The sequence below is a fragment of the Dromaius novaehollandiae genome, chromosome 12, assembly GCF_036370855.1.
Source record: "Dromaius novaehollandiae isolate bDroNov1 chromosome 12, bDroNov1.hap1, whole genome shotgun sequence".
Taxonomy (NCBI): Eukaryota; Metazoa; Chordata; class Aves; order Casuariiformes; family Dromaiidae; genus Dromaius; species Dromaius novaehollandiae.
The window spans coordinates 15190507-15214774 of NC_088109.1; the positions used below are offsets into that span (position 1 = coordinate 15190507).

A 24268-nucleotide genomic window follows, 5' to 3' on the forward strand; every position below is an offset into this window, starting at 1 on the left:
AAGTGCATCTCAGTTTCTCATTCTCTTAATCTTTTACTTAGCTGCCTCTGAGGCAAAATCGACAAGTGACGTAAGCAGCTGGATGAGTAGAAGTTACATTAAATAATACTATTGTGATAAATTTTTTAATAAGAAAGATAAAATCTTTCTTCCTAGAAGACTTATCTATAAAGGTTTCCTCCTGTTGTCTTCTAGCTCCTCACAACAGCTCTCTTTTTCTTTCAGGCATTTTTCTCTATTTGTCCTCCTGCCTGTTTGGGAAGATGGGAAGATAGGAAGATCTGGCCCAGCATATGACAGCACAGACCAGGATCACAGGTGAACCGATCCCCTCAAAATCTGCAAGCAAGAGGAGGCAAAGATCTATTAACGAGTCACTTTTGCTGGCCATCCTCACCCTACAAATAAAGGATGGAGTTTGTTGGTGAGGATTAAGGCACAGGAAATTCGTACTGCTGTCCCTTGTGTGCAGAGAATGCATCTCGGTTAGGCTGCGAGCATGGCTTGCAACAGCAAAAGAAAACAAATGGGAAATGTACTGAAGAACATCCTGATCTACCACGTTTGTTTTCTTTCCCTGGCTTTCTACACAAACCATGTTTTAAAAATGAAAAAATAATGGTGTCACCCAAACACATGACCTGCTTGAAAGCAGTTCTGCAGAGAAGGACCTGGGAGTCCTGGTGGACAAAGTGACCATAAGCCACCAATGTGCCCTTGTGGCCAAGGAGGCCAGTGGTATCCTGGGTTGCATTAGGAAGAGCTTTGCCAGCAGGTTGAGGGCGATGATCTTTCCCCTCTACTCAGCCCTGGCGAGGCCAGATCTGGAGTACTGTGTCCAGTTCTGGACTCCCCAGTACAAGAGAGACATGGAGCTACTGGAGCGAGTCTAGCGGAGGGCTAAGATCATCATTAAGATGATCAAGAGACTGGTGCATCTCTCCTGTGAGGAAAGGCTGAGAGAGCTGGGACTGTTCAGCCTGGAGAAGACTGGGGGGGGGGGGGGGGGGGGGTATGACTCTAATCAACGTGTGTAAGTGTCTGAAGGGAGGGTGTCAAGAGGATGGGACCAGACTCTTCTCAGTGGTGCCCAGCAATCGGACGAGAAGCAATGGGCACAAACTGAAACACAGGCAGTTCCGTCTGAACACGAGGAAAAACGTCTTTCCCGTGAGGGTGACTGAGCACTGGAACAGGCCACCCAGAGAGGCTGTGCAATCTCCTTCCTTGGAGATATTCAGAAGCTGTCTGGACAGGACCCTGGGCAACGCGCTCTAAGTGGTCCTGCTTGAGCAGAGGGGTTGGACCAGACGATCTGCAGATCACCTGCCGACCTCAACCATCCTGTGATTCTGTGAAACACATACCTCCAACATAGGAAGGGTTTTCTGAAATTGCCTATGTCACATCAGCTCACCATTTAACTTGGAGTAGTCTGTGATCAGATCTCAGCTGGTCAGTTTGACCAGCAAGAAGCAGGTTCAATTACCTCTGCCATTCTGCCCACTCCTGCAGTGATCCTGCCATAAGGACTAACTGAACATAGAGTTTGCTAGAGAAAAACATACCAGGTCTTCCCAGACTTCAAGAAGGCCAAAAAGCATTTTAGGAAGTCCTCCAACTGCAAGAAGAATTTGATTGTAAAGTCTCTTGTGGAAACACCATGTCACATTGGTATTAGCAGAGCCACATACAAGTTTATGCTAAGCAGAAGATAAAAGTTCCCCCACCTTCCCATACCACATCACTGCTAGTTTGCGCTTTGTGGCCCTTCAGTTATGAAGGGCAGACAAGAGCTCTGTATTAAAAAATATATTTATCTGATAGGACTTTTTTTTTTTATTATTATTAAACAAAGGCCAGTGGGGAAGAAAGAAATCACCAAGACCCTGGCAGTGGTGGTCAGCCCAGGAAGTCAGGAAACACTTTTTGACTGCCTCTTAAAAAAAAAAAAAAAAAACTATTTGGGTTCCATTTTTGCCCGTCACACTTAAAATGCTAAAATGAGTAATGTGAACACAAGTCACTTTATTGCTTCCATCTCAGATGATTTCCAGATGATGAAATTTCACAGTCTCATGAAAATGCAGGTTATCAGGAGAAAAACCACACTGAGAACAGACTTGGGTGATCAAGAGCTGCATTAAGCCATGGCAAAATCAAACCCACTACGTTGTAACCAGTCCCCCCCAAAGCTTTCCTCTGGGCTCTGTCTGCAGGAGAGAGCTAAGAGAAAGATGGCGCAGACAAGATGAGACGGCCACCGGCCTCTCTCTGTGTCTTCGCACTATGGTTGGGGCAAAAGAGGGCCTCGCTGAAGGATGCTACAGAAACCAGCACCTACCGGGTGATGGAAGCGTGGAGGTGGTCCCCAGGAGCACCACCAGCACAAGCCGTAAGGGTCTGGTGCCTGGGTGAAGGAGGTTTCCTCACCAGGTCCGTGAATGCACCATTCCCTTGTACGAGGCAGGGCTACGCACAGGGTTGACCCAATGTCCCTCAAGAGAGGTCTGGGAGTTCAGGCCAGGAAAATTTCCCATTCAATCACGCAGCACCCAGGCAATATCACGAATTTGCAGCAGCAGCGCTATCGCCAGGACTTGCACGAAAGAAGCCTCAGAAGCCTCTGGCGACACATCTGAGGAACTGGACAACTGACCTGCCCCCACGGCTGGTGGCATCCAGGAGACTCCTCTACCGCAGTCAGCATCAGCCAGCCCCGAGTCGGGGGCCCAGCTTACGGCTCAGCCCCGAGAGCGGTGGGAGCTCCTGCCAAGTTGCCGTTTGATCTCTCCGTGGAACGGCTGCATTCCTGCCCCGTTAAATCACACGCTCGGGCTCTCTCTACCTACTGGGACTCCTCTCCGTGGCTCAGTCAGCTTTGAAATAAGCCCCAGCCCCCAAACCACTCCTTGCTGGGCTGATATGGTAAGTGGACATTGCATTTAGTCACCATTCATGTGATTAGGCAACACGGCCAAGCTGAACTGGTTTACACCCGGTTTATTTTACCCCTCAGATTTAGGGAGGGAGGACAGTTTTCTGAAGTTAACTGATACAAGGTTCATGCTTTAGGGCAACTTGGGGCCAGAGTCAGGACAGAGTGTGTCTCACTAAATCCCTTCAAGCAATGTGAAATGATTCAGAAACCATAAATTACCTCTCTACTTCCAACTCCAACGTCTCTGCTTTCAGAAGGGAAAAGCTTGTATCGGAGAAGAGAAAAGCCAGCTCCATGCAGCAGATTTAGCTCCAACAAGCAGAGAGACAGCATGCAGCAAAGTGCCCAAATATTGCACCCCGGCTGGAAATGCCAGAGCCTACCCATCCTGGAGAAGCTGGTGCCAGGATTTGGTGGCTGTGCCCTTTGGCAAGGTGCCCTTCTACACTGATCTACCTACTCTTGTGTAGGGACAAAACAGATTTCTTACACTCCACATTAACAGCACCCCAGGTTTCCAAACAGGAGTCAGCGTCTCATCGAAATGGCAGTTTTCTAGCATGAGCTGAAATATTTTAAGTTGGACAATGCAGCGGCAGACGATGCTCAGGGTGGGGAGTGATCCCCTGTGGTCAGCAGAGCCCCTCACCCCCCTCCTTCTTCCAGAGTCACAAGCAGAGCCCCATTTTCACCGTCACTGAATGCCCAGCCCGTTCACACACTGATCTTGAAAAATAATTTTAGAAGAGTTACATTTTGCTTTTGTTAAAAGAAAAAATAAAATAAAACAAAGCAGCTGCAAAGGCTTCGTAATATTTCAGGTGCCTTAAGAGCAGCCCCTATGTCTTCCAATCCCGCAAGCCAAGAAGGCAGAAGAGGGGGAGCAGCCTACAGGGTAATCTCCAGGGGCTACCGGGAGAAAGTCTTCCCACAGCAGCAGAGACACATTTCACAAATCAAAGAAATTAAGTCACAGTCTGTACGCTAAGGTCTGGATTTGTAAAATCCCCTGGAAAGTAGCACATGAAATCGCTAGTGATATTTAAGGCAGTTAAAGGAAATGCGAGTAAATAAAAGTAAACTACTGGAGGAAAGGGGGAGGGGAGGGAAATATTACAGGCTCACTCACCAAAGTCTGACTGCAAATCCTTTTTCAGTCCACAAAGCATGTCTGCTTTTATCTACCAAAGCATTCGACTATCTGCAACAGCAGCTCCTTCGCTCTCCCTGGCTGCGCTGGAGTCACTTCGCAGCCCTCCCTTCCAGCCCGCTCCCGCAGCCGAGCCGGGCTGCACCGCGCACGCTGCTCCTCCGCTCCACAGCGGGAAAAACACCGCCGTCCTGTGCACTCCGGTTTGCGAGGACTCAAAACCGTTGCAATCCCTAAAAACCAAATGTCTTTACATGACTCTTTGGAAAGCGAGACTCTCCAGTCCTGTGTGGCGATTGAAGAGCGAAGGCTACGGGGTTTTTTTAGCTGGTCCTAAAAATCCAGTGCTAGCTCTCTCAGCTCGACCGGCCATCGGGCATTGCAAAGCAAAAGTTGGAAAGGCGCTGATTAACGCGAGCAGCTGGTCGAAGGGGAGGCGGCAAGCGGACCCCGGCTCTCCGGCAGATGCAGCAAACGTAAAGCGTGCACTTCATTCCCGGCGGCGTTCCCACTCGGAGCGCGCTGGCCGGGAGCAGGCATCATCCCATGGAGACGCGCTTGCCCTTTTGCGCGTGAACCCTGCGGTGGCTTTCACGGGGATTTCAGGCAGGAGGGAAAAAAATAAAGGAAAAAAAAGAAAAGGAAGCAGAAGGGAAGCTGCAGGCAGCTGGTGCTGCGGCGGAGGCTGCCTCCTGCCCCCGAGCCGGCCGGCAGCTGAGCTGCGCCGAAACCCCCAAGTTGCAGCAGCGGGGCTGAGCGCAGGAGGCGGCTGCGGCTGCAGTGCTGCCTGACACGCTTCCCGCTCCCCCACCCCCTCCCGGCAAGTGCTTGCAGAGCCTCCAGCACCTTTCGAGGCAATGTCAAGCTGCTGTCAAAGCAGTACGCTGCCTCCCAAGCGCACTCACGCGCGCGCCGAGGGCTCGTAAGGGAGTACGGAGCTGCAGTCTTATGTCCTGCCTACAGCGGTTGCTGAAAACTCAGTTTAACCCTTTCGTGGGAAGGGCAGAGCGATCCCCTCTGCATGCCTCCAGCACTCGTCGAGCCAGGCAAAACGCACGCAAGCCCTGCGCTAGGATTCAGACGAGCAATGGACTGCAGCGAGGGAGGCGGGTTACAGCTCGTGGGCTTTGGGGGAAAGTGTCCGTCACCAGCTGGGTCACAGGGAATTTTGCCCTCCGGGGCAGGAGGCTTCATGCATCACCCCGAAACAGCTGGTACCGGCCCCTGGCTGGAGGGATGCTGCTGGACTAGAAAGAAATCGTCACAATAAACCCGTGTCTGCTTCCTTTGTTTTTAAAAGGACAACTCAAGCAGGCAGACGAGTCGCGGTGGTGGAGGTACCGAGCAAGCGGGTGATGCTGCCCGCGCTGCAAGACGCACGGCCTGCGGGTACCAACCAGCCCGCGGCTTGCGCCAGCGCAAGGGCAGCATAGTCGCTTTATCCATCTGGGAACTGGCATCACCCGGGACAGCAGGACCGTGCACAGCGAGGGCCTGCTCCCCCCGGATACGTGCCAGCAGGAAACGCTGCAGTCCCAGGGCCCGTAACGCTGCACAGCCCACGCGGGGCAAGACAACTGGGTTTCAGTCTAGCGAGAGTTTTTGCTTGGATTGAAATGCAGCGACATGTCTATTTTGGTTCGAACTCAGCTGTTTCATGCAGAGAAAACTTATACAAAAGCAATAAAATTACTAAGTAAGAAAAACCTACTCACAAAAGAGATATTTTGGTCCATAATTTGTTTTTAAAAAGTTGTTCAGTCTGACAATAGACTTAATTAGTAATTGAGCTGAAGTTTGTAATTAGGAATCTTTTCACACGGCTATTAATGCTTTTGCTGCAGAGAAATCTCATCTTAAAGAAAAAAAAAAATCTCCAGTTGCACCACAAATACAACAAGAAGCTGCTAATTCGAGAATAGTACATTGCTTTGGATGCCATGGCATGGACGTCTCCAACAGGATATTCTGAAGAAAAGCTAAAAGCAATCATTCATGTCTATGCCACCCTAAAAATCTTTCCAGAATCTCTGCCGTGTTGCGGAAGGGTATGAGAGGGCACGTGGCCCTCTAAAGCCTCTCCCGACAGACCAAATCTGGGCAGGTAACAGGACTCAGTGTGGGGGGAAGGGAGAGGACCTCCCTCCCGATTTGGGGAGGAGAGACATTTCGGTAGGGTACACCTCTTGGAGGAAGGGTTGCAACCAGTGGGTCTGCTATGTAGCTGAAGCTCCTTGCTTTTGTGGATGAAAATTGGATGGAGCTGCCCCATCCCCTGCTGCCCGTAGAGGATGAAGGGGCATTTTGGCATTTCAAACTGGGACTGCCTGTGGCGTTCGCCGACCTGGCTGCCAGGAGCCCGTAGAGGAGAGCATAAAGATGTTTACTCTGTGGTTACCAGCCAAAACGCATAAACTCAACACTTGCTTCAAGTTTGTGGTGGCAGAATTAAAACCAGTTGAAGCGAACAGCTTGAGTGCCTCATGGGGCGGGGCACACCTTACATGGTGACAAAATTAGGGAGCCAAAAAAGATGCATTATGATATCGAAATATATGGGCACTACAAAAGCGCGAGGCATCAACCTAAAGCACAGCTTGACAAACCGGAGCAACAGCAAAGAGAGCTTTGACTTTTCAAGAACGTTCTGTACACGCTCTTCTACCTCTTCACATTAACTTTACAATTAAGTGTCCTAAATTAGCAGCTATCCAAAACTGCTTTTGCAGCACCAAGTACATACTAAACAGGCCTCACCTAAGAATTTATTTTTTTTAAACCAAAATGCTATGTCCACTGAAAACGGGAGTTGATTTAAGAAAAAGTTAGAGGGGGGGGAAAAAAAAAAAAGGCAAACTTTTCACAGGAGAAAAAAGTAGTCCTGCTTTCATGGCAAATACTGATCTCCTATGACCTGAACTGGTAGTAATGAGCATGTAAAAAATGTTTTTTCAGGCTCCCTTTCAGTTTGAAACGTTGAGTTGAAGGGACCAGCGCAGGTTCGGGACAAGTCCATTGCTAGAGCAGCTTCCACATGGTCCCTCTTGGAAATATCTACCTGAACAGGTTCTTGATGGGAATCAGCAACTAAAGAGGCAAAAGCAGTCAATAGGCCGTCAGTCTAGAGAAAAGGGTATTTATTCTTCGCATGGATAGGCTGACCTTTGAGAAGTTACTTTCATCCATTTAAAAAACAAAGCAAAATTTATTTTTTGTAACTGAGGAGTTACACGTAGCTACCTTGCCATATACCCACGCACACTAATGCCTGGTTTGTCATTTACCTGACACATACTGTCCTGCTCCTGAACTTAATATCTTTCCCCAGAGCTAACGTACAAATCCTCGGAGAACAGCAGCAAGAGTGAAGCTGCAAATCTGACATAGTCTACTTTGGGCTGGGATGACATTTACAGAATACACTTTTATGCAAACAAAACGGAGAAGAGAGAAGATCACAAGCTATTCAGAATATCAATGATTTAGTCCATTGCTTGATTGATACTTTTCCTGTGACTTAAACCGTTATTTATTTAACCACATCCAAAAGCACTCTCATCCGAAGTCACAGGACTGTGGAACGCTACAGCAAGACCCTGAAAAGGGCCATTTAGTGTCCAACATACTCCGAGCTTGGAAGAATTTGGAGAAGATCTTACATCACTCCACCTCCGTAAGTCTCCAGAGACTCTCCAAAGACAACTGAATGGATGTAACAAACAGTCAGACGCAGAAAAATGAGGAGGAAAAACGCCCAACCACATGCACTTAACAGCACACAGAAAAACACCTAAGTTCTAACCACATATAAAAATCATATTAACAACAACCGAAATTGCTTTGGGTTAGGGAAGGTTCAAAAGAGACTGACGCAGATGCTTTCCATTTCTGTTAAATTTGGATTTTAAGCTGAGCTTTTACATTGCAGTCTCCTTCTCCCCATCCTACTTTCCCCATTTCCCAATACACCCCTCCACATCGGGGCTCTGCCTGGGACTGGAGACCCCCATCCTGCTCGCGCCCCTCCTCTAGGCTGTATCCGACCCAGCAGATTCCTGCTGCCAGTTGTCTTACTGGGAACTCCAGCCCAGCCCTGCACAAAAGCAAAAGGTTTGGACAGCCTCCGTCCCTCCCTGACTGACTTTGGGCCAGAGCAGAAGGGGAGGAGGAGGAGGGATGAGAGGAAGGCCCATCACTCTCTTGATGGAAGAGGGTTCACAGTTGATTACTCAACTATCCACCGGCCACATACTTGCTCCATTTCATTTGCTCCAATTTTACTTAGTTGTGTGTATTTAGAAACCCTAGACAACCGCCTGCCAGCCTCAGGCCTGCGACAGGGCTTATCTTGGTCCTAGCAGATGCCTCATTTTTAGTACACAGGGCTAAAATGCAACACAGTTTTAAATATATATATATATATATTTAGGAAAGGGAAAAAGTATTTTTTATTTTTAATCTTTAGGAAGTCTGGTATTTAAACAGCTTAAAGATGGAGCCAGAGAAAGTACTCCTTGATTACTCTGTCCTTTAAGAGCAAATTCCACCAGCCAGTCCAAAACATTAATTTATTGTCAGTAATGAACACTGTAAGATAAATTGACCCATCCAATAGGCAATTAGAGCCCTTGCTGCACGCACACATGCAGAGCACCAAGACGGAGAGTGTTTCTAAAGGTATTTCCAGGACCTCCATCCGTTCCCCCCCTATCATTAGGGCACAATAAAATGGTCACTGTGCATTTTTCTGCTTAACCATTTCGGAAAGAGACATCCACATCTGTCATTGCCTGACATCGCTGCAGGGAAGTGGAGGGGGAGAAGATGTTAGTGAATATAGGATGCCTCCAAGAGCTGTGATTAATGGGGAAAAAGGAAGGGCTGCAGTGACCCCGCCGTGTGACGCCAGCTCTTTGAAGTTCCCAGATTATGCGTTTCACTTGTATGGTAGCCATCCCTAATCGGGCTGGAGTGCACATTAAGATAATAGACTTTTAGTTCAGGAAAGAAATAAAGCTAAAAATTATAGCAATTGGAAGATCCGATTAAAAAAAAAAAAGTCAGCAGGAACAGGCTGAAGTTTCAAAACAGGGCAAAGTTTCAACGCTCCCTGGTCAACCTCAGCAGATGTCCCTCTTTCATAATGGAGGGGGAGACATTTCCTTCCCCAATCCATGTAGATCCAAGCCCGGGCACTTGAATTTTCTCTTGCTGAAGTTACAAGAGATGTGTTTTCCAAGGGGAAAAAATCCCTGGCCCTCAGTGGGTTTATGTGCCAGATGGCATTGGTCCTCTCTCTCCAAATCAGTCTGGCCTTCTTGACTGGACCCTGCCCTGGAGGCAAATTACAACCAGTGATGGCTCAGTCCTTTCCTTTCGCATGCATCCAAGAAACAAGTCACACACCTGAAAGATTTTTAGCTAAAAGGAGACATACCTAAAAGATTTTTAGCTAAAAGGAAGGGAGAAAACCTCTTGTCTCAGCTTAATGAAAAGAGTTCATCATACTCAACCAAAATGAAAAGTGAATTACATTTCATTCCCTTGGAGACTTCACTGGCTGGTCTCAAATGGATGAAAGCACAGCAGCTCTCTAAACATCAAGGGTCTGCACGTCCACCGTGCAAATGCATGTTCACTGACAATTTGTGTTTGGTTTCTCCCTGTTTGTTCCTGAAAAAAATCTTTTGTAGAATGAGGGGAACAAATATGTGAGAAGACGCCCAAGAACAAAACTCGAGGGTCAGATCGGTAGGCTAATTAACGAGACAGGAGGTACCAGCATCATTAATATCAAGAACAAATTTAAAGGACTGAACCATGTGAGAAGGACTGTCAAAGAAAAGAAATAGCTGCACAGATTTGGGAATAAAAAAATCTATGCCAAAACTGGAATAAGAAGAGCATGCTTTATCTGCTGCCATTTTAGTAGTCACAGGAGTTCCTATTAACAGTTTAGACATAAATGACTTCAGGAAGAAAATACTGTCTCCCAGTGTCATTCCGGGTCCTCATAAAAGTTTACAGTCACGGCCACAACAGTCGCTTCATACACTGCCCTCATCCTTCCGCCTTTCTTTGCCCACATCTGTCTCTGCCCACAGGGTTTTTCTGAGGGAAGCCGGGTTCCTGCCTTCTGCAGCAATCTGCCAGGGGACACCATGCCACCAGGTAAGACAGTCATTTCACAGGAGCCAAGAGCCGTGAATAACAGGCACCATCTCCAGAATCGTGCCCAAGAACCAAACCCCCATCAAGACTGGCTTCAGACCATTTGAAAGCATTTCCCAGCTTTTCTGTTTAACTGCAGTTTGTCTTGAACTAAAAGGAACAGCTTCCTCCAGGCAATTCCTTCTTTCTGCCCTCCTTTAGCTAATGCTAAAGCCAGTTAGCAGCCAGGTATCTAAAGTTGTAAAAATGGGTTCAAAACCCAGGTAAAAAGAAAAAGGACTTCTCATCCTCAATCTGAGTGGGAAGAAGGCTGCGCTCAAACTCTTTGGGGAGCAACTGCATTTATGGATCCTTCACTTAAAGCTGTATCTCAGGTGATGCTAAGAGCAGCCCCAGCCACGTTGCCCTAGCTGAGGCCAGGAGGAGCAGGTCCTTGGGACAGCACGGAGCATGTCTGTCTCCCTTAATACTCTATATATTCCACACAAATTTCTCAGTCACTGAACTTCAGGGGAAATCCCACAGTTGACCCGGTGCTCCAGATTTCTAAATCTGAGTAATCAAAGTAGGAACACTTCAGGGTGGATTATGGGTTACCTGACGCATGTGACAGTGCCTGGCTCCATGGGGACTCCAGTGCTGATAAGAGAAACAGTAGAAGACAAGTTGACTGCAGCAAAGTACAAGATACCTTACTTTCTGGCCAGCTCTAATGATGCAGAAGAGCTTGTTCTGGGACCTTGTTAGCAGAGGCAGCCTTTCATCCCAGCAAAAGTGAATTTCAGCTTTTGGATTTTTTTTTTTTAAGCCAAATGGAGATCATCTTGACAACATATAGCAATAAGCAGTGCAGCAGGAAGTTAACGATCTATAAATAAGCACCAGGCACTCCTGGGCAAGGCAGGATTTTAAGACCTCTCCCCACTGCCCTGCTTTCACCCCCTGGCAGGGCTCCCGGGGTCTCCAAAGGGAGCAGCTCTAGCCTTGTGCAGGCTGCTTTGGATGCTGCGTGCACCAGATCTGAAAGCGAGCCCACTGCTTTCTGCTAGACAGAGCACATTTCTCCCATTTATCCTCAGCTCTGTTACCATACTGTTCCCAATAAGCATTTCTGCTGAGCGAAATACATACCCCCATTTGGGGATGCTCCTGATGGGCTTTACTCTTATTTTGCAAATCTCTCATAGCAATGTAGCTAGCAGACAGAAAACAACCTTGGACACAAGTAAAAACCTCCTGAGTCCTCACTGAACCAGCTCAGCAGAAAACTGTGTGCACGAGTGGAGGAACGGTGCAGAAACCAGAGATGAAGAGCAGTGCCACGCAGCAGGGGGAAACCAAAACGCACAGGAGCTCCCACCTTGTGGGGTAACAGCAATCAGTACTCAGCATCATAGCCCCATCCTTCCAAATTATGCTCTTTTCACTTCAAATAGAGAGAAGGCAACTTGCCTCCAGTTTCAGCAAGAGCGATCAACGTGGCCTTAAGTGCTTAGTAACGCAGGGGCTCTTTGCCTTGGGGGCCTGGGAGAAGGAGAGGAGAGGGGGGAAAGGTGACCCCGCGCTCCCAAGGGTGCCCCTTGCCCCTCATACCTATGGAGCGGACGTGAAAGCCGTGCTTGGCACCTCAATACGATCACCAGCACTGCCCTGGCAGGGCCTGATCATGACCTCTCCTCTTTGGCAGAAATACAGTTTCTTCCTCGCATTTCATTAGCATTGCCAAAAAGCACAACAGTGGAGAGTCTGTACTAGCAGCGGGTCAGCATCCACTTCTGAAGAGCAGTTTAGACCAAAAAAAAAAGCTCCATCATACAAGCTCCCCAAGGGGAGCCCCAGGTGGGAGTCCCAGCTCGCTGCCGGGAGCCACGAGCCCCGCTGCAGGGCTCACGAGCCTGCCCGCGGGGGCTGACCCCGCTGCAGCGGCACGCTGCGTGCCCCGGGCTCGCGTGGAAAGGCACAGCTCAAATGATCAAAGCAGCCCTCTCCTGCAGGAAGAGAGGGGGATTTGAAGAGGGTGGCACAGATGGGAGAGACATGTAAAACCAAGGGGCTGCTTAACCCCCGGGATGCCAAAGTGCCAATTCCCCATTTTCTGTCTAGTCTCAGGATCTCTAGGGGTATGTTTCCCCACTTCTCGTTCTGATTAATGCACTTTGTGGGATGTCACCTTTGGCTGCTTTTCCAATGCAAGAGCCTTCCTCTTGGAAATTAAGAGCCAGAGAGGTCGCGTTGCACGGGGAGCATGGGCAGAGCCCAGCACATGGACTGGTGTCTCTTTTGCGGCTTACAACTGCCGCTCCCCCTTTGAACCTGGCAAGGCTTAGCCACGTTTGCCACTCTGCGCTTTCCCCTGCGAGGAGACGCAGGGCACCGGTGGAGCCTGCTGCGGTAATGCAGCCGTGCACGACGGAGAGCCATGGGGGACATGCATTTATTGGAGCGTGGGCAGAGAATGGGGGAGAGGAAGCAAGAGCAGGATCCCAGGTAACCTCTGGGAAATCCAGAGCGTGAAGGGTTTTTTGGAAAAATGTTCCAGGATTTCTGTTCTTCCCTCTACACAACTCTTCCCAAAAAAGGGACAGCAACTCCTCAGCTCATTTGTCCCCAAGTGACAGCGAGGGAGCTGCACCGTGGCAGCAGAGGCGCAAATGCCGTTGGCGTGATTGCAGAACACATCAGCACCCCTAACCAATCCCCTTGCTATATTACATGCCATGAGCACTCAGGTCTTTGCAGCAGCAGGGCCTGATGCCTTGCTCCTCTTGCTCCAGAAGCACCAGGCGCTTGAGTCCACATAAAATCTCCTTAAGGTAGCAGGAAGATGGGCCATGGCACGTCTCACCCCAAAGGTGAAGAGGCAAAGCTACAGTTTACTGCAGCTTGAAGGACCGGTCTTAACATTTAGTCAGCCTCCAAGTCCACTCCTCTCTGCAGGATGAAAAACCTCTGCATCTTCTCCTTGAAAGATTTATCTCATAGCACCACTATTTTCAGAGACACTGCCAACGCAAATGGAAAAATAAGCAAGTGGGTCATCAGTCTTAGCAGTTGTCACACAGTTTCTGTTCAATGGGTAACAGTGTAACAATGCATTAACAATAAATGAAATGCCATGTTAACACTAATTTGCATAGTATGAAGCCTCGATGCTTTGCCTCCCCTATTCTCCTTCCAGACTCTCCTGACCTGCATATGAATCGAGATGAAATTTAATTGCTGGGGTATTCAGCAGAATCACTGAATTTCTGCTTAATGAGGCTTCATTTGCACTCTGTTGCATCAGATACCTTCTCTCCAAGGTGCTGTATTAACTAGTTCATATGTAAAATATTTTGCAAGGCATATTTTAAGAGGCATTTCAACAGACAAAGAAATCGCAGGAGAAGTGCCAATTTCGGAAAGACAACGTTGCTATCAGGAGCATGATAAGGCTAGCGAGATCCCAACAGCATCACGTCGTATTTCTTAACACACAAAAAAAGCTTTAATAGCCTTCACATCCACTGTTATGTGCTACCATACAGTATCCAGGCAATGCAACTCCTCCAGAGGAGGCAGGGCAAAGCTAGGCGGGACCTATCCAAGGTTTGAACGGGAGGCGGCCAACAACCAGGAGCAATACCAACAACTTTTATGACTCAAAGAGCACAGCCTACATTGCACCTCAAAGTCAGAGCCTCTGCGTGTTTTTACACTCGGACAGCTCATAGAGCTTACCTCATTTAGAAGTCCTTGGCCGTGGCAGGAGGGCTAATTTCTATCTTAGATACTTCAGTCTACATAGCTGAGCAGTTCCCTGAGAAAATCAAATTTGCTTTCTTGTTTAGATATAGCGTAGCTGTTGATGGTAACACAGGCACAGCTGTGTCTCAGCCACACACAGAGACCCCCGCACAAGCTGTATTTTGCAGTCCCAGAGAGTGGAAAGTTTTACATTCACAATAGTCTGGGGAACAAAGGCACAAGTCCCCTGAAAGACATCCGAGCACACTTACTTGCCGTATAGTATCTGATGCAAACTCGCACACACTGTGCAAACAGCTATCAGGATGACGGGAGGCAGTCACGAGCCACCTGATGGGTCTAGCCAAGGCCTCTTGCCCCAAACTAGCACCTCCTGTAGCACAAGTAACGCTGATGAAGGCCAGCACTGCACTTGTGCATCACCTGAAGGAGCCACAGGGGAATTCAGATCACAGTCCAAAAATGGAGATGACCCAAAAGGCTCTACAGCTAGTTGGTGATCAGATCGCAGCTTTCCAACACAGGGATAAAACCAGCTCTTACTCCCTTTCTGCTACTAGAAGATTCATGTCTCTACCCAGGGATCTTGAGGTGTGACACAGCTTTCAAAAGCGCTCAAACACGCAGACACCTTGGTTCCAGTAAACCAGCCATGTATTTTGAGGTAGGGGGTTCCCATCTGCTGGTTTGGGTCTAGCTCCAGCTTGTGAAGTTTCACCTCCCATGCTGGAAGAAAGCAGAGCCACTAGCAGCTTCAGACAACCCCCGAATGCTGGGACCCAACGATACATGAAGGAGCATCTTGGCCTTAGAGCATGCAGAGATCCCCAAGGGACTGTGAACTGTTATTGCAAGCCTGTAAGATGGGATCAGCCTCTCTCCTCCCATCCATCCTGGGAGGAACAGCTACATAACACTAGTAACAGCTAGTGAAGGTTCATCCTTTTTCTTGCAAGTTGTGGGAACTGAGGTGCCTTTTAAGGCTGCTCACCAGCGCGGGTACAAGCAACAGCAGTGAACACATGCTTTTTGCAACAGGCCACATCAGGGGCCCCCAAGCCTGTTTGCCATTTGTGTTATAAGGGGAAAGAGCGAGGAACAGGGTACAGTGCAAGTCAGCCCTCGTTATCCCAGGGTAGCTAATTATAAAGGCTGTAAATTGACAGAAATAAAACCTCATGGTCAATAATAGTATTTTTTAAAAGCTGGAAATTTTAGCCCATTATCTTTCCAGCTGAAAAGCTTTAGTTGAAAATGACTAATCTTCCAGTGGGTTCATGAAGGGTTTACAAGCTAATTGCTCTCTTTTCTTTGGGATTAATACTGTGTGCTGTGAATAGGGGTGGAGGGCAGCAGATGTGCAGCCTTTACTCTCTTTAATCCAAATGCCCCTACTGCCACAGATGCTCCCAATGCTGTGTGGTGGCATAATGGAATCGCTTTCTCGCACATAAAGTGGTTGTTCTGAAATGAAATTACAGCTATCTATTAGGAAGGGAACAATAAATTTCCTCCACCACACATCCCCATCACGAAAGACACAGCATTAGCCTATAAAATGCCTGATGAAAGTAAATCTTGCGGGAGAAAGCAGCTAACAGATGAATTTGCCATTCTCCTTTTGTAACCAGTAGCTGGTGTCATTTGGACGTGGTCAGAAAAGTCATTATCCCGCAAAAGTCCGTGCATGCTTCCACAAACTTCAGGGTGACTGGGTAGGAGCTACCACCTATCGCTCCCCCAGGCAGCAAGCAAGGCTGCTTGGTAATCTTAACTACCTGGCATAGATGGCATTCGCATTCGATGAGAAACAGGGGTTGGTCTGACTGTGCGATCTCTCTGGGAGAGATGCACTTGCGGAAGGAGAGAGAGAAGAATCCCTAATAGCAGAGAAAGGGCGAGCCCTAATTCTAAGAAAGAGTGGAAAAGAAAAAAAAAATGGATTAAAGACTTCTGAAACTGAACCAAACCAGGTCGTGGCCATTCAGCTCTTGCTGCACTGGGCACGGAGGCCTGACTTCTCCCTCATATGAAATCCGTACACACGCTGTTTGGAAAACCAAGCTTCCAGCACCTCCTTGCAAGATCCCAACTACCAGATCCTCACTCTAGTCCAAAAGAGGTAACACACCCGTTAGCAAAGATTTGTCACATTCCCCGATCGGATCAGGGGAATGCTGTTATTCGTAAGTATGCCAACCCACCCTACCCAGACCATGTCTCAGAAAAGCAGTAGACCACCTGGGGCCAAAAGGGACAGGGTGAAGGACAAAACATCCAGTATTTGAACCAGAAGGGAAGTAAAGCTGGCATTTTCTACCATAAAAGCTCAGCAGTGCTGCCAGAGCACCAGCAGCACCTTGCAGGAAGGCGTTAAGGAAGGAATCCACCCTCACCTGTATGAGCTGCCCAGTGAACACAAGGGCATCACGGAGGCTTCCTCTAGGACAACTGAGTATACAGGGAGCTTGGATTAAGCTCCTAGATTTAGCAATCTAGAAGCTGGAGTCAAGATTCATCTCTTTTGAGGTAACAGGCAAAATAATTAATGAGCCTTATTTGCTATTCCTCCTCCCTCTAAAACCTAGAATTTCCTGCTAAATCAGTAGCAGAGCAAACGTACTAAACCACAGCAAGAAAGCAAGGCAAACACCACCCACACAAGAGTGTCTCAGCCAAACCCACGGCAGCAGAAGGCACAAGACTCTGTGGGACAGGTACCAGACACAGAAACATCAGAAGCTCAACTAGTTTTTAAAAACTGTGTGTGTTTAAAGTTAAACTGAATATTTGCCTTTTTAAACCCTTGCCTGGTACAGTCACTAAGCCACTGTCCTATATCAAGCCTTTCCCTAGCTAAAGAAATGGAATATTTAGCCTTCAAATGAAGGCAAATTGTTGCCAGTCAAAGCATCTTATTGCATTCAGTAGAGATCTCTATCATGTAAAGTTATCTCCTCCTCTTCGTGACAAAACCTTTAGAGTAAGCAGATGACAGACAGGCATATCATGGGCATATGACAGTATTAAAATATAGATAGATGGCGAGATATTAAAGGCATGGGTTAGGAGGAGATATTTTCTAAACTTTATTAACCCAGTGACCCACATCAAGAGAAAGGTGCCTTCTCACTTGTACCTTTTGATTACACACGAGAAGAGCTAGCAAGTGCATACTCTATGCTACCTCTGCAGCCATCTGCATGTCAAAACACAGTAGTTACATGTGCCAATATGGCATTCAAAATTGGAGATTTATTCCTTTTTGCCCTGAAGTTTAGAGCTATACTTACAGCAGAGCTGTTTCTTCAATGTCTTATTTCCCTGTACTCTCCTGGACATCGTTTCTACTACTCAAAGGCACAGGAACTGCTGCAGAAGTTCCTTCTCCAAAGCTACATCTCCTCCTCTACCAGTATATCTCTATGCAGGAGCAACTAGGAACAATACTTAAACTTTACTACCACAAGTCTTATTACTCCACAAAGATATGAACACCGAGAATCTAGGCCAGAATCAACACTGTATGAATTATTGCCAAGAAAACACAGTTCTGAAGCTGTAAATTTGCCATGAAGAAGGTTTGACTGCACCCTTCCCCCGCCACACACCTTTTTTTTTAAAGGGGAGGGAAAAAAAAAAAAAAGACAGAGAGGAAATTATTTTCCTAAAGCTATAGGAGGTGCTATGAAGACCTAGATTTGCTATCTCCCACCTTCATACTAGCTGACATCTCTGACACACACTAATAACCAGACCTACTGCAAAACAGGAACAAGCATTACAGGTTTAAAAGAGCTCCCTAGGAAAAGTTTTACATAACACAAACGGTCTCTCCAATTACTTAGAGAATGGTAATTTAAGAATATTTATTCTCTAAAATACACTGTACTATAAAACCTTTTCACTCAGCTATTAATTCGTTGCTAAGAAGCAGCACAAGACTAATAGGACTTTAAGATTAGAGTGAAAATTAGGGGGTTGCTCTCTACGTAGCCAGGAATTGATGTGTGCACGTCAGGCGGGAGGAGAGACAAGAAGAACAGAACGGAGGCCTTGATCAAAACGCTCAGACGGAGCTATAAAGCTCACGGATGCTCTGCACCAGCAAGCACCCACTGAGCACCGGCTCGGGAAGTGGGATAGGGATGCTTCCTTACAGGATTTCAGGTGCACACGGACAGTATCAGCACACTTCTGGACACCATCGTGGGCTAGATGAATAGTGGCCCAGGCATAATCGGCAAACAATTACTGTACATTTTTGGTGATTTTCAGGGCAATGAAGAACTGGATTCCTTTAGAAATAGCATATTTCTCAAGCCCGCAGGGGTGGCTTTTAGGTAGCATAGTTGTGCCTTTGCAAAGGGTATTTGTGATCTGAATTGCGGTCATGTTAAATATATAATTAAACATACAAAATATCACGCAGCCCTAGTTGTCCCTCAAACAGCTCGTTCCCGGAGGCTGGCCTGCTGCAAAGGTGTCTGGTCACAGGCAAAGGGTGCTGGAGGAGCAGGGCGCGAGCACTCTCCACAAGTCATTCCTGTAGCGGCCACATCAGTCCTCTCCCAAAGTCACTCTCTCCTCTCCTGAAGGGAGCCCGCATGCCTCCTTCAGCTCCTCCTCCCAGGAAAGCTTATTTCTGGCCTCCTCTGGAAGCCCTGCCGTGAAGCGACCCCACAGACGAAGACAAAACACTCCCCTTCCTTGAGAAGCATCCAACAACTTCAACGCTTCCTCAGATCCCACAGCGGCGAAGGGCCGAGGTGGCTGGTCCCGATGGCTGCGCTCATGCTCTCCGCCGCTCAGAGAGGGGCAGTGGGCACACACCCGCGAGGAGCCCCCCCCCCCGTCTGCTCATCCGTCAGAAGATGTACGGCTTTGCCTTCTGGCAGGGATTCGCCGCTCTCCCGAGGGCAAGCGGAGTTCAGCAGCTTCCCTCTTGTCTCTCTAAGAAGAGGGTATTTGGCAGGATTTGACAGTTGAGCGAGAGCACATAATTCCGGATGAAAGATGCCAGATTGAAGGATTTCTGCATAGTTAGGAGTATAATACTGTATTTAAGAGCCCGTCGTTAACTGTGGGTATTTAGGAGGCAGCGCGCTCGGTGGAAGCCTGTCTCTCGCCGGATGGGACTAAGGCTGGCGCTAAGTGGATGCAGAGCTTTGTTCTCTTTTAATACCACCCAAAGGCATCCCAAAAGCAGGGCTGGACAAAAGTCCTGCCCCGAATGTGCCAAGCCCACAGCAGATTTCCTTGACCAGATCCTCTCCAGCTTGGAGACATCAGATGTTCCCGGAGCAGCGAAAGGGCTTGTGTGCGCACCGGCTTCGCAGGAAGTTACTATGGCAACAGGATGCAAATGTAATTTAAGTGTTTACAGGGCGCAGCTGATTTACGCCAGCTTGGCCATGCTAAGTTGCCATGGCCTATGGAAAAAGGGAATTACACCTTCTTCTTACAGGCTATCTGAGGAGTTTTGCTCCCTCTCCATCTAATTTCCATAACAGTTTTCAAATTCCAGATTTTGGATTGACAGGTCATTTTCCTGTTAGCTCTGCTACAGAGGAGGGTGGAGGCTTTTTCCACACTTAAGTTGTTAAAAGTTCTCGAAAGCTTGGAAACCTGGGATTTTATGAAGATGTAGTCCAGACAGCACCTACACTGCAAGATAGACTCCTCTCCAAGCAGCAGGTGAAACCATGGTGGTTACAGGGCAGTATCACTTCTCACGTGAGCGGAGCAGAACAGGACAGCTTTACATGCACGTTTTCTAAATATACAACACACATTTCCTCCACGGCTGTTGGGAAGCAGCAGGCAGCACCATCACCAGCTCATCCTTTCTGAAGGCCACAGTACCACCAGGGGAGCTGCCGAGGGTGGTGGACCTCTCTGTGGGGGTGGGTGCAATCCCAAGCAGCAGCTGGAAGCAAACAGGGCGGCTCTCTACAGGGTGTGGGGACGACCCCTTAGGTCACCATGAGATCTTCCAGGGCTTCGTGCAGAACGGAGGTGCTCATGCAGATTTAATCCATGTCCCCACAGTGCAGACCAGTACCCAGGCCATGTTTGCTGAGATTAGGACACAAAGGAAGGAGTGTTGCATGTACCAATAGAAAAAGTCTGAGAGCAAAGAACCTGTCATGTTTGCAGGATCCATCCTGGCTTAACACCACCACATTTAGTCTGGTCAAGTGCACCTGGGTTGCCTCCACTAGCTGGCAGAGCCTGAGCAACAGCCTAACTTGCTTGCCGTTGTGGGAACATAAAGCCTGTTTGGGAAGTGGACCAAACCAAGCTACAGAAGGGCACACTTAGGAAATGTGTGTGTGCAGAAAACACTCAGGAGACCTAATTCATGCCCTCCCTACCTCTGCAAGGGCTTCCCCAATCCTCTCCCTTCTTTCTCCATCCAAATCTTAAAGCATGAGTCAAGAAGCACTCCGAAGAAATTATAACTTTTGATCTCCGAGGCACGAGGGGACGCAGCAGACCTCGAACGCACGCAGGACACTATTCCTAGCAAATCACTTGATGCCTGATGACCTCTTTGGAGCTTTCTCAAAACCCACACTGCTGAAGTTTTAAGATACAGGCATCATTATTAACCCACATCCAGAAGACTCACCAGGTCACAGATTTAAGGCTTGCAGGGACCTTTCTGATCACTTGGTTGCGGGCCAGCAGGCACTTCCCTGCAGTAAGCCTGGGCCTCGCGCCCCGCAAGGAGGATGCATTTGCCTTCCCTACAAGGAAGCCTGCAGCAGAGGAGCTAGCACTGCCTACTAAGTCAGCCAGGCTCAATGCTCAAATTAAAGTAGAAATCTTCCTGCCATCGCCCTGGTATCACGCTACAGCATTCATTCCTCTGCACACTACCACTCCCTCTGCCCCCAGGCTACGCAGCGTCTGCCGCTTCAGGAGGGCTGAGTCTGGGTAAGCGCGTGCTGCCAACACACAACACACCTGCACTAAGGAGGCACCATATGGGGTAAAATTTGAGGCTGTGTTTCCATTGCTGTTTGCAGCTCTGCATGCTCCTACCCCACCTCATTCCCTACAGCACCACCTGGACCTGGAGCCTGAGGTTGACAGGGAATATCAGATTAATGGGCTAAGAAAAGGAGATACACATGTACCACGTGAAGGAGGAATAGGCAGCAGCTTGGCTCAGTCTGCTCTCCAACTCCAGACTTTTCCAAGCCCTCCCCCCTGTTAAAACAATATTGCCACTCATTTGCTGCCCCATCTTCCCTCCCTAACCCTTGCCCTCCTGAGAAACAGGCTTTCTTAACAAATCAGGAGTTCACCATTTGCTGGTTTTAAAGCAGCAAAAGTTTCAAAGTACGTGAGAGGCAACAGTTTGGAGGTTTCCTCTCACCTGCTCTATGGATCACAGCTTGTAAGAGATGGTCCTGCAAAGCCTTCCCACCTCCTCCACGTGCTCTCTTGGATCCCCTCCCTGGAAGCACTAGCTGGAAGGCAGTTATATATATATTTTTAAATCAAATGGTGAAAAGGATGGGCAAGGAAGAAAAAGCATGGGGATTGAGGAGACAGCAGATTAATAGCCTTGCATTTATGGCAGTTTAATAATAGAGCTGTCACAATAGGAGAGATTTACTAATTGCAGAGTCATTTGCTATGGATTCCCGTCAAGCTGCCATTTAAATCGCTGCACAGTTTTTAAGATGGCTTTCGAAACAGGGGAAGGGGGGGGAAGAGACAATGCCCACAGTACTTAGGCAGCTAAATTTAGGAAACCATTGTGTTTGGTTACAGATGAACAAGTAGATGAGGAAAACAAGGAAGGACCCAGCCTTACTATGAGCCCAAAGGTAGCTGGTACTCATATTTGTGTGACAGGGCCCCCCACAAGCAACAAGCAGGTCTTATGTCTGGGGACAAGGCTCTGACCTCAAACCAAGACCTGGCAAGTTTTACATAGCTTTAACCAATGACCTACTAATATCTCTAGCATCTCCTCTCAAGCACTGAGCTATAGCTCTGATGTGTCTTTTTGTAGAATTATAGTCAGCATCAGTTTTAGGGGCAAAAGTCACATTAAAAACCGATACAAACAAGTCACCATCTCTCTGCATTGTCAGGGGGAAGAATCAAGTTGGTCCTTCTTCTAACTGACTTCAAAGTGAGCTCTAAGCTCATAATTCATATTTTCTCACCAAGCAAATCTTAAATTATGCAGTACCTCAACCTGAGGCATACACAGCTATTTTTGTTGTGGGAGCTTGTTGAAGACATGAATTAGTGAAGAACTGCCTTGCATGCCACATCCATGACTCAACTCCTCTCCGTTGGGTCCCTGAAGACACTGATGTCAGCCCTGCAGCGTTTCACAGAGCTACGAGTGCTCAAGGTCCTCCATGGAGCCAGGGTTGTAGGAGAACTGAGCAGGCTGAGCAATCTTTCCAACAAAATCTCCCAGGGAGAGCTGTCATCTGATTGCAATACCTCATTGCAGTTGAGACTGATGTTCCTGAGCCTCGACCAGAAAGCTTTCTGGCACAGTCTGGGGTGAATAAAAGCCAGACCAGGTGCAAGCAAGAGAAGACTGCTCTGAATTAGGCAAGAAGCTTAGATCTTTGAAGAACACATTGGCCCTCATGTTTTTGGGAAGGAAAAGAGGCCATCAGAACAAATGAAAACAGCTCTGCATCCTCAGGTGAGCACAGAGTCAGAAGCCCTTTTCCCCTTGGACACATTAGTCCCTGGACTCATTTCCCCTCAACATAAAAGGGGCGACTGTCCTTTGCCTCCAAATTTTTGAGCTCGTGGCTATGGCAGAAGCAGCAGTTAGCAGGTGCTGCCATGAACGGCGAGGGTCCAGGAGTGCAGCACGAGCTGTGGACACCAACGCCACAGAGAAGCATCCCACATAGGGCTCTGTTTGAGGTATGGGGAGGTGGTGCAGGAGATGGGCCATTTCCGGGCCCCAGGGCCACACTGCCACCCCCTCTCAGCCAGCATCTCATGGGGAGGCCATGCCTTCTGCATCACAAGTGCTCTCATAGCTCAACTGAGATGCTGGTATGTTATAACAGCAAAAAGGCTGTTTTAATCCCCTTTTTCATTAGGGAAACAGGCTCTCTTGGAAGTTGGGTCAGGGCTTTGCCTTTGCAGATCATCAACAATTAGCAGCCTACATGAGTGCACGGTGGGGCTTTCTAGGCATTTCAATTTTACTGTCATCTAATAATCACCAGTGACTCAGAGGCTGCTTTCCTCCCACACACCCTGGCCCAGAACTCTAGTTCTTTTTTATCCTTTCATATCTGCTGGTATGGAAGATGAAAGTCTATGAAACAAAACTGTTTTAGAATTGCATCTGCAGCTATTCCAACAGACTAAGAGCATGATTTGATCAGGTGTTACGGGGCTGTTCCCAAGATTGCTCACCAAATGCATCAGCAAAAAGTATGTTGTATAAAGGCAATATAGGGCTTTTCCCACATTATCTTCAAGGACAGGACAACACAGCATGCAGCCCTGGCACCTTTGCCTTGCTACAGCTGTTTAAATGGTTTTGGTCTACCAGGAACACATTTAGACATAGATGAGATGTGTTACATGGCATTTTCTTCTCAGAGGCACAATCAATCCCTATTTTGTACTCAGTAAAGATAAGATGGGTAAAGCATAATTGCTTTTATTTTATAGGATGCTCTACCATGAACATCCCTAAACAGAATTCAGCTATAACAGACATACAACATGAGATGGTTCCTTATTGAGGCAAATGTTGTTGCCTAGAGCAAGTTCAGATCTAGGCAACTTCAGATGTGTTACTCTGCACCTAAGATGAGGCTTTCTAGTCATGTTAAGCCAAGCCAAGTGTGTCAACACATATGTTCCCTACACATTCCCATCAAGATGAGGGCAACATTACCCTCATCTCCCTGGTTAATTGAATACCTCCCACTTCACTCTGGAAGACGCAGAAGGAAAAGGACTCCCCAGTCACCTTATTCGTGGTATCTTCGGAAACACTCTTCAGGCTTTATAACAAAAGTTTGATCTACGGGAGATGTTGCTTCCGTATAACATCCCGAAGAGTTACCTCTGTGCTCTGGGTCTGCAATCTCCCTCTCACCCTACTCCTGCCTGGAGTCCCCACCACCAGATCCTTCCTGCATTGCCACAAATGCCACAGTGGATCGTTAGTGCTGGAGGAGAGTGTTTGCCTGTTTAGACACACACGCGCCATCACCGTTGGCTCTGGCCGCCACTGCTCT

General features: G+C 47.9%; 1 protein-coding gene across 3 annotated transcripts in view; it reads right to left on the bottom strand.

Moving 5' to 3' along the window:
• GRIP2 (glutamate receptor interacting protein 2) overlaps window positions 1-24268 on the bottom strand; it is a 299043-nt gene that overhangs the window by 85489 nt on the left and 189286 nt on the right. Inside the window, exon 1 of one of the 3 annotated variants that reach the window (XM_026093139.2) lies at window positions 4071-4939. The exons of the other annotated variants lie outside the window; for them this stretch is intronic. Within the exon in view, the coding sequence (XP_025948924.2) occupies window positions 4071-4110 (40 nt within the window). The 5' untranslated portion in view covers window positions 4111-4939. Of the gene's footprint in view, window positions 1-4070; window positions 4940-24268 lie in introns of those variants that run through there. 3 annotated transcript variants of the gene reach the window in all.